The sequence below is a fragment of the Apteryx rowi genome, unplaced genomic scaffold, assembly GCF_003343035.1.
Source record: "Apteryx rowi isolate R43461 unplaced genomic scaffold, aptRow1 scaffold_278, whole genome shotgun sequence".
NCBI lineage: Eukaryota > Metazoa > Chordata > Aves > Apterygiformes > Apterygidae > Apteryx > Apteryx rowi.
Window position 1 is genome coordinate 178,834 of NW_020449174.1, and position 15,705 is coordinate 194,538.

The window sequence follows — 15,705 nt, forward strand, 5'->3', positions numbered from 1 at the left end:
CCTTTGCCGCATCTCTCTATTTCTGAACACATGTCCCCAAAATACCGGGAAAGTGATTCTGGTGACCTAGGTCACGTAATTACAAAGACATTTATAGGACTGGTTTCCTAACAGTGATTTGTTAGCCACCCGGACACACTGGCCATCATTAATGCTCATAAGATAATCATGCATTTGTACAGGTTTTTACATGCATGCTGTGTCAGAGGCTGGAATCTTCCAACTGCAGAGCAATGAAACATTATGACTTCCTGGACAGGAGATAACATGTTGGAACCTAGTAACTCCACAGCAAAATGTCCAGCTCATTATGCTTAGGAATGTTTGTGCCCAGTCCTTACTGGGCTTGGAACAACCAAACAACAGGCATCAGTCAAACATGCATGAACCTTATCAATAAACATACATTTCCCATTCAGAGAGAGCCAGCAACAGTGTGGACCGTATTTGCCCCATTTCAGAAAAAAAAACCAAAGTTGCTGGGTTCCTTTTCCTACGAATCATCTTTAAAATGCTTTTCTTCTGGTGTCTATTTCAATTCAGGTAACTTGATTCATTTCAATCCAGGAGTCAAAAATCACCTGCTAATATCACAGCCCTTATGGCATTGAATGTGAGACCCAAARGCACAAGCATTACTGACAGCTGGATGTAGCAGCATACACAAGAGTGACATTACAGAAATGGAGATGAAAGTTTAGGAAATGAGGATAGGAAACACAGTACTGTTTCCGCAGTGAAATAAATTGCTTCCAGTGAAATAAATGCAACCAGTGAAAACAGTGAGACTTAACTATTAACATACAGTACAGACGGCCTCATTTTAGGATGTCTTCGGTAAAAGCAGGTTGATTACTCGGAACTAGAGGTCTGAGGTGGAGCCACCTGAAGGAGAAGCTCACCAACATCTGTACAGACTGGGACTCTGCCCAGCACTTATGTCATCTGTTCATTTCTATATACCTTTATCCTGTTGAGCCCAAGTTCCTTGGCAGCTAAACAGACCAAAGTAGTTTAGTACGATCCCTTTTTCAGGTACCACAGTCATTCATTTCATCTACATTACATCTGAGCTAGCCAGGCCCAGTATTTGCTCTGAAGCCTGAGCTCAGCCTGACAACACAGCTTACCTGCCCTTCTGGCACTCCTGCCTGGCACCCATCCCAAGATGCCACTGAAAGGTGACTGGGTGAAGCACACAATGAGAAGCCACTTACATGGGACGTACCTGTATCCCACACTGCATGGCTAAAACATACATCCCACTTTAGGCTCTACCTCTGGCAATTCAAGCTGCAGCTTCACTAGATCCAGCCCAGAAGGTACTTCACAAAGTTAGAAGGAGGACAGTTAACCTGACCATAGACTACATGGCCATCTGCTATTTGCTATGTGATTCCCCAGATCCTGTCCTCATTTCCTTTCAGTTAAGCATTTCCTGGAAATGATAGGCAGCATGCGAAGGGGCAAAGGCATGCCAGGAAACTGCATTGTTTATACCCATGCAAGCCCCCCCCCCCAACTCTATCCACTGTATTCCTATAGCATCAGCATAGTGGGTTAAAAACAGATGTCCTATTCTTTTATCCTTTGACTGGTGTTTAGTACCTGCCAACCTACAGGAAAATAAAGGAGGAAAAAGCCTATTCCCATTCGCTAGAGTTTGCTGCTTCTTTGTAAAGGGGCTGGTGGTTGTGAGAAATAAGGCAGAATTACAGCTCCATCCCAGAGAGTTTCATACTAGCCCTCCTCGCCAAAAAAAATGCAAGTTCAATTCAGCATCAGGCAGGGAAAAGGCCTCATGCATGCCACCATCTACCTTTCCCTTTGAAAGCAAGGAGTTAAATGAGAGTACCTTCAATTACAAGGGAGTTCCTGGGAGCTGCCAATGTAGCCTACTCCCTGGATTATTAAATTCTAAGTTATTCGTATGTGTATTTCATGACATGCAAAGTACAAAGCAAATTTAAGACAGGGAAATGTGTTAAAGGCATAGTGCCCACTTAAAAGAATCAGGAAACTAAATTTAAATGAACTTAGAATTTGAAATGTTAAATTTGCTGCAGTACATCTACAAACATTTTGCTGAAGGCAATGCAACAATGCTCATTTATACCAGCAGAGGACTTAGCTCTTTTATTCTCTTCATTTTGCTTAGTTTTGTGTGTTCTAAATTACTTTACTGCTACATTTGAACCAGTCTGAACTGTGCAATGGAATGAGTCCCTTTTGTATTCTGGTTGTTGTGCCCTAGCATGCTGCTGCAATACTGGCAACCCAGTGCTGATGTCCTAGCAAAGGGGGACTCCTGACCTGGCTGGAACTGATTCATGTTGTTTTCATCTAAAGATTTCTAAATTTTGAACAACTTATCTCTTTGTTTTAGCTACCAACAATACGGAGTTGAAGCTATTGGTCAACAACAGCAACCTTGAAAACAAGCGGAAGGAGGTACAGGACTGTTCTCGGGGTAGCACAAGGTGCCCACATAATTCACCTGCTAGAGGGGTAAGCAAAGACATCTGCTAATCACATAAACTGCCACCTACCAAAGGGGCCTCTTACAAACTATGCTCCATTCAAAAGTCAGATTCCTGCAGTTTCCCTACTTTAGTTACAAGGTACCTTCTGGGACAGCCTTGGTGGAAAAGGCTCAGCAACACAGTACAGGTTAAGCAGTAGTTCGCACAAAGGAGGGAGAATACCAGGGCAGATCACTTCTGTTGTCTGATTCCTTCACTCTAGTGGGTAAAGGTTTGCATTCCCTTTGACTTGCTTTTGAGAAGATGATAACATGTGATGCTGCTTCTGACAACTAGCRTGGGAGGCTGGAGAGCCATACTTAATGAGACGCCAAGCCACAAGTATTCCTGCTGCAAGATAGTATGATGCTAAAAGGCCTGCAGAAAAGCACCACCTGTTATCCCTCCCCCCATTCCTCACACACTGAACTACTCTGCTCTGCAAGAAACTTAAAACTGTCTCAGCTACTGCTTCATGAAAGTATGAGTAGTTAGTGATTGTCTCATCCAAAAAATCTGACAAGAAACAGTCATGTCTGTACTGAAACTGTAAAACTTTTATATACCAATATAGAACAGATCAAAACTATATTTACTGAATCAGAGTTGGTATTCTGCAAGCGGGACAGAAAAAACATCTCAAATAGGGATGAAAGACAGTGAAGGTGATAAGAGATATGGTATACTCTCTCAATCAACACTACATCTGGTATAATGAAGAGAAAGCAGTTTTCTCCTTCCCACAGTGGCACAGCAGCAAATACTTGAGGAAAGATAAGGCCAAGCTATTTCAAATCATCATGCTGATGACTTTCTGGAGCTTTCAGTTCTCGCTATATTCTTCTGCAATAGTGATACATAGGAATCTCAGCTTTGTATGGCCAAAAGTTTCACCTAAATAACAAGTTTCTACATTCTCAACCAAAGCAAACTGCATATAAGCAAATCTCTCTTTTATTCACAGCCTCTGCAGGGGAAAACAACACAAATGTCCAGATTACTAGCAAGAGAAAACTTCGGCCATGCCAGTACCTTATATTAGTCTTGTTTCAATTCTTATTTTCTTCTCCCTGTGGAAGCTCTTTCCCCTATTTTTCTGTGATTCAAACTGTAGGGCTGCTAACTTGATCTCCTCAAATTGTCCTCCTGTGCTGAAATGAGACCATGAATAACCTTATCCTGTCAAGATGGGTCCCCTATCATGCTACAGTAAGAGTCCAAGCCAACAGCTTTCAAAAGCAATGGGAATCTCTCCCTCAGCTTTGAAGGGATTTATATTAACCCCTGAATCCAAAAGAATTTAATTTTTTCCTGAACAGGGGGAGTCAAGGCCAGAAAATTTTGACACTTTGAGTAAGAAGTTACACGGTAGCAACGCGGTAAAGAGCTGAAATCATGGAGGTAATACAGAAAGCTCATTTTAAGAGGCTACAGTGCAAAGTGGAAGCTATATGGATGGCTCTGTGACAGTGGATTCCTCTGTTTCTCTTTCATAGTCTACCATTCCTGCCTTCATATTGAGTCAGACCCACTGGAAAGTCCAAGCCTGAAGCATCTGAGCCTTGAAGCATCCTGTCATTAGAAGACTGTTGGTAAGTAGTAACTAATTTCTCATCAGTCTCTTGTCTAGGTTTACTTTAGCTGAACTATTCCTACTAGCCAGTCTATTATGCTCCCATTATGCAATAACTACAGTAATAGAAAGCACCCTGAATCTTGTAAAGGGGTAAAGGGGAATCATGGCCAGTAAAAACCAGCATGATTTTTTAAAAGAAAAAACTGCTAAATATTTTTGCCTTTTAAGAACAAAATGGTATTGATATGTGATCAATGATACAGGTGAACACAAAGGCAGCCGGGCTTTTGTGCTTTAAATACATGCAGTGCTGGTGTACAATACAAAAGGGCGAGAAGGAATTAACAGGCTCATTTTGGTCCACTACATCTTTGAGAGGTAGCACCCTCTCTGTCTCTACTTGCCCCACTACCCGCCCAGATGATTCCACCATCATGATGACAGCATGGAGAACACAAGAATCAGGGTGCTCACTGTCACCTCCCAGGGTCCAGGGTCTGGTTCTTTGCAAATTAATTCAACTCAGTGACACACGCAAAAATTAAAAAGCAGATCCTCAGCTGTTAGACAATATGATGGCTCTTTGTACAAAAGGATATCAAAGGCGTTATGGTGATTTACTTCAGCTGGTGAGCTGGCCCTTTACTGGACAGTCTGTGCAGGACAGTACATACTCTCACTACAGAGGGGGAATCACCATGATTTCCACGTGTATCTGCCTGCTGCCATCATACATTCTGGCTCAGCAGAAGCAGGCAGATATGAGCAGCACTGAATCCAACCACCAAGACCCTGGTTTTGGGAGTGGTTATACCTTTTCTTCATTGCTGATATTCCGGGTGGAAGTTCTCCAAGTGATGGAAGGGATTGGGTCCCCAGATGCCTCACAGGTCAGTGTGATCTGATCCTCCAGCTCCATGGCTGTCTTGTTCTCCACATATGTGATTTTGGGTTTTGCTTAAAAGAAAAAAAAAATTTCATTCAGTTGCTGCTCAGAATGACACTTGCCTGCAAACAGCAATGCCTGAAAAAGCAACACTGGAGAAAAAGGCTTTTGCACCAGCAAAATTTTACTGCTATAGGCAGAAGGGAGCAGAGTGATGTGTGACCAAGGCCCAGCAAGAGGGCACCTCACTGCAGAACTAGGAGTCCTTCCCCACCCATGTTTACAGCTGAGACTTGTAGCAGAAGACTAGAAGGGGTCATCATCTGCTACAGAACCCATGGAACAGTGTTGAAATGATCAGACCTCAGCTCCTGGGGTCATCAGCTGAGTCTTCCAACTCAGTGTCTACACTTTTTCTGCCCCAAACTAGCCCACTCCATGAGCAGGCTGATCGAGTAGCTACAGAGGCACAACTAGGGTGCAGGGGAAAATGATATTCCTCAACACTCTGAGATCCATGCAAGATAGGAAACATGAAGATTCACTCCAGCAATTGTGGGGTCCTTCACACAGTGGCAGGGTGGAGTTCACCTCACTGCCCAATTTACAGCAAGTCCTGTTGAAGCGCTAAAGCTCTTTTTACAGCAACTTCAATTGGATTTGTTTTCAGCCCTAATGGCTTGGAAGAGATTTCAAGTGGCATGCGAGTCTCACACTACCCCTTTGCACAGGACTGAATTTCTTTTATGAGAGAGGAAGAAGAACACAGCTGGCATCTGTTTCACAGGTATGCTCAGAATCTGTTTTGCTATGCATGATGGCACAATGGTGCAGAGCATCACTTGGGAAAGGGGCAGCACTGGATAAGTCATGTCAGACATTACATGGGATAAGCAGTCTACTTCCAACTTACACCAGGAAGCTACCAATACCCAGCTGGCATGGAAAGGGGGGACAGTAAGATCATGTTTACCAAAAACTTTGAGGTGAATGGTGGCATCCTGCTCGCCAGCCTTGTTCTCAGCAATGCAGATGTACTCTGCTTCGTCACTCTTGGCCACCTTCTTGATGATCAGCTCAGAGCCATCATAGTTGAAACTGTATTTCTCTTCATCATCCTCCTGTTCTATTGGCTCTCCATCCCTGCAGGTCACAAAGCGCACAGGCTGTTTTGGGGAGGAGCAGCAACCAAAGGCTATTTATTTTAGCTATTATGTTAATGCTAGAACTGTTAACTACCCTAAAGTGCCTAAGTTTGGAAAGTACCTCCACCCTTGCCCTTCTGTGGGGCTACAAGGCTTGCATCTTAGTCTAGTCCTCATTTTTCCTGCCCTACGGCTCTGGGCTGCAGAAGCTTTTTGCCTTCTGACACATGTCATATTCTATAGGCAAGAGCTATAAACACTGTCAAAGGTGGCTTCTGTCCTTTCATCGTAAGGCAGTATTACAAGTTTGCTGTCAGTTTTTTCCACATTACAGAGGGTCCTCTACCAAAGGTTACATGAGCTGGAAAACCGGGATACCAGAGGTCTGTTCCACTGATTGAGAGTCAAATTTTGAGCCCATGAAATAAAGGGAAAGCCTCTGGATGAAAATCTCCTGGCATGACAAAGGCAAGTTACAGCATCCACTCCTACCTCATTTTCCCCACCTGTGCAACAGATGATAATAAATTGACCCATGGGACAGGTCTGGTCATCGTGAAGTTTCATCTCTATTTGCAGCTTGGTGAAGGATGCAATGGGACAGTGAAGAATTGCTTTTGTTACTGTTATTGTTCTTGTTTTTTCTAGGAAGCTAACACTGAAAGCATTGCAATTCCCCTCTTGTGAGAACATTCCTTCTCTTGTGAGAGAAATGAATTAATGGTATTCCAGTTAAAATGTTGCTGTCCCTTCTGCATGGTTTTTCAGGGCCTTGGTGAAAACATCCATGCTCACATATAACCAGGACTCTGCACACAGCATCTTACTTTGTCCACGTCATGGTTGGCTCAGGAAAGCCATCAGCATCACATGCTAAGGTGACAGACTGGCTGAGGTTGGCAGTGGCATTCATAGTGCTCTGTCTGGCACGCACAGAAGGAGGCACTAGAAGAGAAGGAATTCACATTAAGAATAGAAGAGGGGACAGAAGATGCGAGCAAGAAGGAGCCCTAGAAGGCTCAATGTAATCTCAGTAGTACACATAGATGTCATTAGAGATTCCAGCTCTGATACCATCATCTGCAGGTTTACATCAATAGGTTTGATGCATGAGCTCTCCAAAGCAATAGGTGGGGAAAGGAAGGGCCGGGAGGTGGCAGGGAAGAGATCCACAGAAAATTGGTACTATGGACAAAACTGCTTATGAGTTCAACAATGTCAATACCTCACTCTGAGTCATGAGACACTTAAGCTTTCTCTTGACATGATAATTTCCTGTAAATATCTTGTAAATGCTCAATCAATTTTATGGGTATTTTTATTTGACACAGTACAGAAAGATTAATAAACTAAGGGTAATTCACGAGTGTGAATCTACGGTAACGTTTCCATCAGCAGCCTAGAGCATAGGTGGTACAGACCCTTCCCCCTCAACTAGTCTTACTCTGAGCTGCTCACCATTTACGATGACTTGAATATCTTTGAAGTTGATCTCCCCACGAGCCAAGATCCGGCCCTCACAACGGTATGTCCCTTCATCTGTTTTCTTGATCCCACGGATCTGCAGGTAGTTGTTGGACAGGACTATAAATCGGACTAGAAGAGACAAAAGGAAGGTTCATTCAAGCATCCTCAGGAAAGCTCACTGCACGTAACAGGTACTTCTCTCCTTGCCCTTTCTGGGTTGGAGATGAGGCCTAACATAACAAAACTTCCCTTTCCATCATGCTAATGGAGATGCTGCTGTTATCAGATATGATACTGCCAAGAAAGAAACTGGACAAGGGCAGTAGACAGAAGCGACTTTGGTACTTTATACCGTGTGTACACACACAGAGATAGATGTATACAGGCACACATAAACATGTTTACATTTAATCAGTATCAGACAACATCCAGTGAACAATTTGAAACTTGTCCCTCTTGCCCGAGGCGGGGCAGAGTTCAAGTCTTACTACAGTTCCCTTGTGCCTGCAACAAGCAGATATGGAAAATACTGCTGAGGCCTGAGTGCTCAAGGCTCTGGAGTCCCCTCTGCCAGTAAGATGTCCCTCTGGACATGACAGTCTGTAGCATCTTGAAAGAAGGGGAAAGGTTCTTGCCATGAGCTTTTAACCCTTTTACTTAGGAAGACTGAAGAGTGTCACAACATGAGGCTCTTCTGTCTGACAGCACCTTTTATCTGAGAAGATTTCTAGCATTCCCTAGCCTATTCCAGTGTCAAAGCCCTCCTGCCATCAATGTGAGAACACTTTTGCCTTGCCATTGCCAAATGACAGCAAATCACAGTTCTGTACATATTGTCCCCTCCTCCCTTGTGACTGCCACCATTTTGCTCTCCTGAAACCCTTGTATCAACCTAATTTGGAGCTCTGATGGCAGATGGACATGAGACCCTTGAATGGGCCAATGACAAGACCTCTTGTGCCTTACCATCTTTTTTTAGGATAACATCCCTGCCTTTGTGCTTCCAGATGATGGTGGGAGGCAGTGAACTGACCACATCACACACAATCACGGCATCGTCCCCTTCCTTGAATTCCTGAGGGGTGGGAGCATTCTTGAACATTAGTTTTTCTGAAAGCAATGGAAGAAGATGATCACTGCAGCTTCTTCAGCACACCTCAAGCTGTGCCCCCGATTCAAGCCCGAGCAAAGCAATGAAATCCCAGAGAGCACATTCCATATACCAACCTGTAGTTCCCAGAGGGGATGAGAAAGGTGCTCCTGACTCAATACACTGCACTGTGACACAGGACCCCCATTTTCCAGCCCTACCTCCCAGGCATATCAGTAGGCTGAATCAACAGTCTATTGAGCCCACAGATTTGCGCACACTGGGAAGAGTAAATGGGAATGTGGAGCTGCCCAGCTTCCTGAAAGGAAGGGGAGGAGCAGCTATCAGAGTTCTGCTGCAGAACATGCTAATGGCTAATTACAAGCCTCCTAAATGTGCGATCCTCTTTACTGAACACTGGTCTTATCTCATAGGATGTTTGCCACCCACGAAGTATTTTCTGTTCACTCCTCCCAGACATTCATGATGCATTGGAATGTTCTGCTTCTGCCCCTTGCTCTCTTGCCTTTCAGAGGAATTTAAGCAGTAGACAAGCTGGTAATCCCCTGACAGGCAGAGGTCCCAGTTCCCACTTTTCCCTCAAAGACAAAAAAGAAAACTGCATCTTCTTAACACCCCCCTTTCTTGTCACCCTTTTCCCTCCTATTTGGAAATAGTGTTTTCTAGGAAAATAAAGTGGTTGCCTCAATAATCTTGCCTCATACATGTGTGAGGCAGACCAGAAAGTCTCAGAGTTGCTCTCTTACGGAAAATTTTCACATTGACGGTGGCCTCAGAGTCTCCCTCCTCCACGCTGCTGACAACACACTTGTAGATGCCAGCATCATCGATGTTGGCATTGTAGATGGTGAGGGTGGAAGAAAAGTCATCATTCCGCACCACCGAGATGCGCTGTTGGTTGGGCGTCAGCTTCTCACCATTAGGGGAAAACCAGGAGATGTCTTTGTATTTGGCTTCTCCTGCCACTAGGGACAAGAAAAGAAAACAAAGCACATTGAACTGGGTTCCCAGTACATCTGCACAGAGAGAATCAAATACAACCAGTAGCGCTATGCAGAAGGCTAGGCCAGGGGAAGGGCTTCCAGCACCTGAGAAGCAAACAATGAAAATTCTCTCTCACAGCAAGGTAATGGTCAGCTGCTCTCCTGCAAAAATGATTAGGCTGGTTTTACAGTCTAGAAGGGGAACAGTCCCTATTTCAGCCCAGAATGGCCTTCTATGCATCCTAGGATCTACATCCCAGCTCCTCCACTGTACAGAACATCTTGAGAAATAAGAAACTTTTCCTCCTTCAGTTCCATCATTTTTTTCAATAAATAACCCTACTTGCAACCTGTGCTACCTTGCATACCAAGATGGTGAAATTGCTGTAGCAGCAGCTCTGGCATTGATCAGCTTAAACCTGATGCTGCAAATAAGAATTGGTGCTAAGTGATTCCTGGCTCTCTCTTGCAACTCGCATCTCTGCATTCCCCAACGTGCCTTTGTTATTTAGGACAAATTCCTCTTATTGGAGGGGATTTAACTGATCCCACAGTTCTCTGAATCAGAGTGTCACCACAACAGCACTCACTCAAAGTGCACTTTCATTTTCAAAGCACTGACGTTAACAGATTACACTGCATCTGAGCTTTCCTGGATCAGACAACCTCATTAGTCTCAGTTGATACGCTCCTGAGGAACAGTGGTCCTCTGAAAGCACTTTGCTCCCACCAACTTATTACAGCACCAGTTTGCTCTGTGTCATGCTCTGGGATGCTATCATGTCTGTGTCCCATCCTCCCATTAGAAACCAGGCCAGCTGCTTTCAGGAGAACCCTGAAGAGTGTATGATGATGCTGACCTGGAAAATGACATAAAATTGTAGGATCCACATTGGGGCACATGGAATGAATCAGCACTGCACTGCATTGTGCAGGAAGACAGAGTTGGTGGAGCAAACAGTAAACTGTGGGTGGAGCAAACAATGAACTGTGTCATGGGAAATGCAGGTTTTCAGAAGCATTAAAATCCTTAGCCACAGTGGTGACTATTTTCAGGACACACCTGACACCCAGCATCTTAGCTCCCCTTACTGCTGTTAACAACTGATTAGAGAAAATATTTGGCAAAACCCACGCTTAATTCTAAATTCCAAAGATCAAGAACCTATGGAAAGATGCAAGGTGCCACTGTTGAGGACACTGCTCAAGTTTAGAGATAGCACTTCAGCACGTGTTCTTCATTTAAAAAGCTGTTGGCTGGAGCTGCTTTCTACTGCCAACTCTCAAGGGAGTTTGCATTTACTGTCCCCAATAAACAGTATGTGTTGCCTTTGCTATTCAGTCTGATAAAATGAAAGGGAAAGAGAGAAAAACAACTGGAGAGAAACTACAGGAGAGAAAAACAACTGGAAAAACTGTGTTCTATGCCTTGGCTCACATAACTTTGTGATCAAGCAAGAAATTCTGCAGCTATACCCAGCACTAGAGCTTTTATCCCAGACTTAAAACATTGACTGGCCTTCCCAGCAAACCTGGATGAAGATACCTGATGCCAGAAACGATCTCTCACCTTGACATAAGAAGAACTTGGATTCTCCAACGCTGATCTCACCCTGACTTGGAACAATATCCACTTGTAGAGAGACTGGAAAAGAAATGAGCACACAGAAGAGGGTTAGACAACAAGAGCCGTCTCCAGTAAAAAAGCTTCACCAACCTTTCAGCCCATGTGGCTCCTTCTACTCATCCCATAGAAGAGTGTAAGGTTAAGTGTTCTTGGCTTCATACTCATTGCTCTTGATCAGTATCTGAGTGTTCATTGCCACAGATCCCTGAGGACCCAAAGGAACTTGCTAACATTTACTTAGGGTCACTTCCAAACCATTAGAAAACTACACAGAATGACACAGAAAGGGCTGATTTACTTGGAAATCTCTACCACACTGCAACACAAAATGGGGAGGGCAGGCACACCAGAATATCAAGCAGCCTGTAAGGACACCTTTGAATGTAAACTGGAACAGGCTCAAAGACATGTTCTGGCAGTACTGCATGCAAGCTATTTTTGCTTTGGTGACTTCTTTTTTGCTCTGCATGATATCATATTCATATCAGTCCCATTTACCAACCACCACAAATCTACAGTGGGAGCTGCTGGCATACTCTGGGTCCTTGGCAGCACCCTGTCAGGCAGAAACCTGGTTCAAGTAGCCAACAAATCCAAGATGTTTATGGCAGCCAAAGCATTCTTGGATTAGGAAAGAGATTTCCTCCAGGTTATATTGACAAGGACTATGGGGACAAGGTTGTTAGTGATTTTGGCCTTCACAGTATCAGCTAAGACTTGTTTCCGAGGCCATCCAGGTACATTTCGCCTAACTCCATCCTACTGCAGGGACCAAAACATTAGCAATATTTTGATCTTTGTCCTCCCATAGGATATCAATTCTGTGGCTCTTATGTTAGGCTTTTTATTCCCCCCCCCTTTTTTTTTTTTAATAACAAACCAAAGGTGGTTGGGGATGAGAGATGATGTGAATGTTCCACAGACCTTTCTGAATTGAGCACCTATTAAATGCTTGCCTGTAATTGAAGGAGTCTGGAGCTAGTGAAAGAAGCTTTACCTTCTATGCTCCCCACAAACAAACCCAGCCCAGTCTCAAAAGAACCATTTAAAAATAATACAAGTTAGAACATACTTGCATAGAGAATATTTGAGGATCATGTTGCTGCAAGAAATCAAAATGGTCCCTAGACCTTTTAAATCTCCCTTTGGAGATCTGTATTTCACTCACATGTCTTGTCTGAGGTTACTCTCTTACCTTCCTGTTTTCAGTGAAGTACAACCTTTTAGCTCCTGCATTCAGCCTGTTTTATTTCTGTGTAATCTAATTCCTTCCAACTATACTACTTTAATATAACTCGCTCCCAAGCAAAACTGCAAGTACAAAGAACCAAACATAATCAAAAGCTAAATCTTTATCAGATTCAGTGCAGTGAGAACTAAATAGTCAACTTCTACAAGCTCAATTTTTCCTGTTCTTCCTCTTTTTCTATAAATCCTTCTGAATTTTACATCCTGAATCAAATTATTGGCTGCTCTTCCTGGGAAGGTCTCTGCTGCAGGGAATGAGTGCAAAGGTATTACAAAGAGATCTTTATGTCTGAAATATGGACCACTGAACTCCTTCAGACCAGATTTCTGCTTTGCAGCACTACCTAAAGAGGTTCACCCTTCTGCTTTACAACGGAACTAGATTCAAGCACGGCCACCGTCACAAACTCAATGAATGTCACTCGGCAGCAGCTGCAGCAGTGTGCAGAGATACAGTTACCCCAGAATGACATGACAGCCATTTCCAATATGAACACTCTGGAAGCTGGGGGCATCAGCAGAAGACAGTTTTTAATAAATAAATATGTAACTTGGGACCTTTTTAAGGGGTTTTCAAATTATCAGTTGAACTGTCTTTTAGATCTTATCTTCAGAATCTGAGTGATGGCTCCTGTTTAGAAATGAAATTTACAGAACCAAGAATCCTCAGTATCACCCAAGCGAAAACAATTTACTAAAGAACATCTAGTGAATAGTTAATTGTCTGTTAAAGTTTAGAGGCTCCAATAATTTCTGCTGCAAAAGCTTTCTCACCTTCTCTCAGAAGGTCAAAAAGACACAAAGGCCAACGTTGACAACAGGAGCCTAAAGTCAGATTTCTGAATCTATATTTAGGTATCTAAATGAAAAGTTGGACTTTCAAGAGCAAACAACCTCTCTAAGCTGCTTTCTGAAAAGCAGGTTAAGTCTCCTATCTCGACACCTTAGCACAATTTAGGAGCTTAGCTTTGGAGTCCCATTACTGAAAAATCTAGATTTTTTTCTTTTCTTTTTAAGGAAATGAAATTCACTAGCCTCACTGGAAACCAAAAGCAAAAAATTAAAAAGGCCGAATTTGCTGAAACAATCCTGTTTTAGTACATTAAGATGAGAATCAAGATTCAAATCAAAGCATGTTAAAAAGCCAAGGAAAAAAGGTAACCAGATTTCTGGCCCGTGTTTTGTATAGTCCAGCATGACTGCATATTTTCCCAATTGAATTACACTAGGACTATACAAGCAAGAAAGGAAATCATACTTCCCCATTTTTGTGTTTTATATGCAATCAGCTTTCCACAGAAGATATCCAAGGACACCCTATGCCCTTTTTTCCCCAGCAACCTTTACAGCCTTCATATAGGCATAAATTAGGATCCATTATGCATAAACTGTAATTGGATTCTGGCTTCTCTCCAGCTAAAGCCTCATGCTGCAGCAGCTCTGTGGTCTAAAAAGACCAGGCCAAGTAAGAATTTCAGGAGGCCAGAACTAATGGGCTTCACTCCTAAACTGCAGCCATTAGCTCGCAGAAAACAATCATCTTAATGGAACTATTCCTGTATCTTGTGTAGCCAGAGCACTTCTCACCACCTCTTCTGCAAAGGCTTTGTCTGTCACCCTCAGTGTTTTCATGCTGTGGTGCCCGTGCCCTTCTCCCAGAGCAGCTAACTTTACTGCCAGACCAGAGAGACATTAGTTTTGGCTGCCAACTACACTTCTCTAAAAAATAAAATAAAATAAAATGACACTGCTTCAGAAATGAACAACTTATGCCAAATGCATCATTCCTTAATGTACTTTGGAAACAGACTCCTGTGCTCTGGCATTCAGATGTTAAGTACACAGATATACATAGAAGGAAGGACCACTGCCTGCCACCACGGAGGGGGGAGAAGAGTACACACTCCAGTACAGACTGTGGGTATGACAAGGTGGGTGAGCGCATTTCTTTGGCCAATAACCACTCTGACACAGCACTTCTCTTTCTTTAAAGGGCCATGAACAAATTCATAACTATTAATTGGAGCAGTGGAGCTCCACAAAGGATAAAATAGTCTATGGTCCAGTTCACTTTCTACTTTTACTCTCGCCAGTTTTTAGCAAGGTAGACTGATAAATAAATCATTTGAAAAGAGTGCGATACAACAGTAAAGAAAAACAATCCAGTCAAGAATACAGTGAAGATGCATTTGAAACCAGAGCTTGCGAGTTCCCATATCCCAGATCTGGCTAATATTTGCATGTTCTATGTGGATTATAAGACACTCTTCTGAGCTGTGCACTTTCTATCAACTGAGAACACACCAAAGTTGTGACTGGATTCCCCCACAGCACTGCCTTGGAATACCAGACCAGCTCTCAGGGAGGGCTTTTAGCCTAGTCATCAGCTTGCTTTCTACTCAGTGAAGTACTGCTAGCAAACAGTGGGGTGCTGGTAAAATGGTTCTGACTTGCTTTCCTCGAAGCTAGTCTGAGATCTAATATAAATCCACAGCTCTCTTCTGCCACCCTACAAGACACAATGTATCAACGGACTGCTTCTACACTTTCCAGAACTGCTGCAAGCTGGGAAGGCAGTGGCAAGGGGCTGGTGTTATTACTGTCTTTCATTCCATTTGCAGGTTTTTTCTGTTACAGCTAGAAATGAGGGGAAAAGAGCTTTATGAAGAGCATTGAACTTTTCATCACCCCAAAATTCAGTTTTACATCTGTCCTCTACCCTGCCTTACATTCTTTTCGATCCATGTTTGTGCTGCAGTAGGTATAATTGCTTGCACCATGAACCTGCTTGTCAGATTCATGGAAATAGCGTACTGTAAACACAGCCAAAAAGGCTAAGGCAAGAGTTCAGAGCTGGAGGCAACACAGTCCAGTTCTCAACATTTTCCTGTATTTTTCAAAGGGCTCAAGTCTTTCTGTGCATTTAAGTAAGGGACAGGTTTGCAAGAGATTGTAATGTAGAAACTGCTGTTAGGACACAGAAAGGGAAAACATTTTGGAGTTCTAGAGAACAAAAGGAAAGACATCCTTGTTTATGTCTCCTTTAGTCAGTGTTGCTAAGAGGCCAAGAATTTTCCCCCAGCTCCCCCCCCCTCCCAAAAGCTCCATCAGCTGCAAAGTTATCATTAAATCTTCTAATT

At 43.2% G+C, this 15,705-nt stretch overlaps 1 protein-coding gene across 1 annotated transcript in view; it reads right to left on the reverse strand.

Moving 5' to 3' along the window:
- The window catches only part of NCAM1 (neural cell adhesion molecule 1), a 70,910-nt gene extending 55,600 nt beyond the window's left edge, over window positions 1–15,310 (reverse strand). The window contains exons 1-8 of the mRNA XM_026068678.1: window positions 15,295–15,310; window positions 11,261–11,335; window positions 9,454–9,672; window positions 8,563–8,706; window positions 7,588–7,725; window positions 6,957–7,074; window positions 5,958–6,127; window positions 4,913–5,055 (exon numbers count right to left, since the gene is read on the reverse strand). Coding sequence (XP_025924463.1) covers window positions 4,913–5,055; window positions 5,958–6,127; window positions 6,957–7,074; window positions 7,588–7,725; window positions 8,563–8,706; window positions 9,454–9,672; window positions 11,261–11,335; window positions 15,295–15,310 — 1,023 coding nt within the window. The remainder of the gene's footprint in view (window positions 1–4,912; window positions 5,056–5,957; window positions 6,128–6,956; window positions 7,075–7,587; window positions 7,726–8,562; window positions 8,707–9,453; window positions 9,673–11,260; window positions 11,336–15,294) is intronic.
- Between the last annotated feature and the right edge of the window lie 395 nt (window positions 15,311–15,705).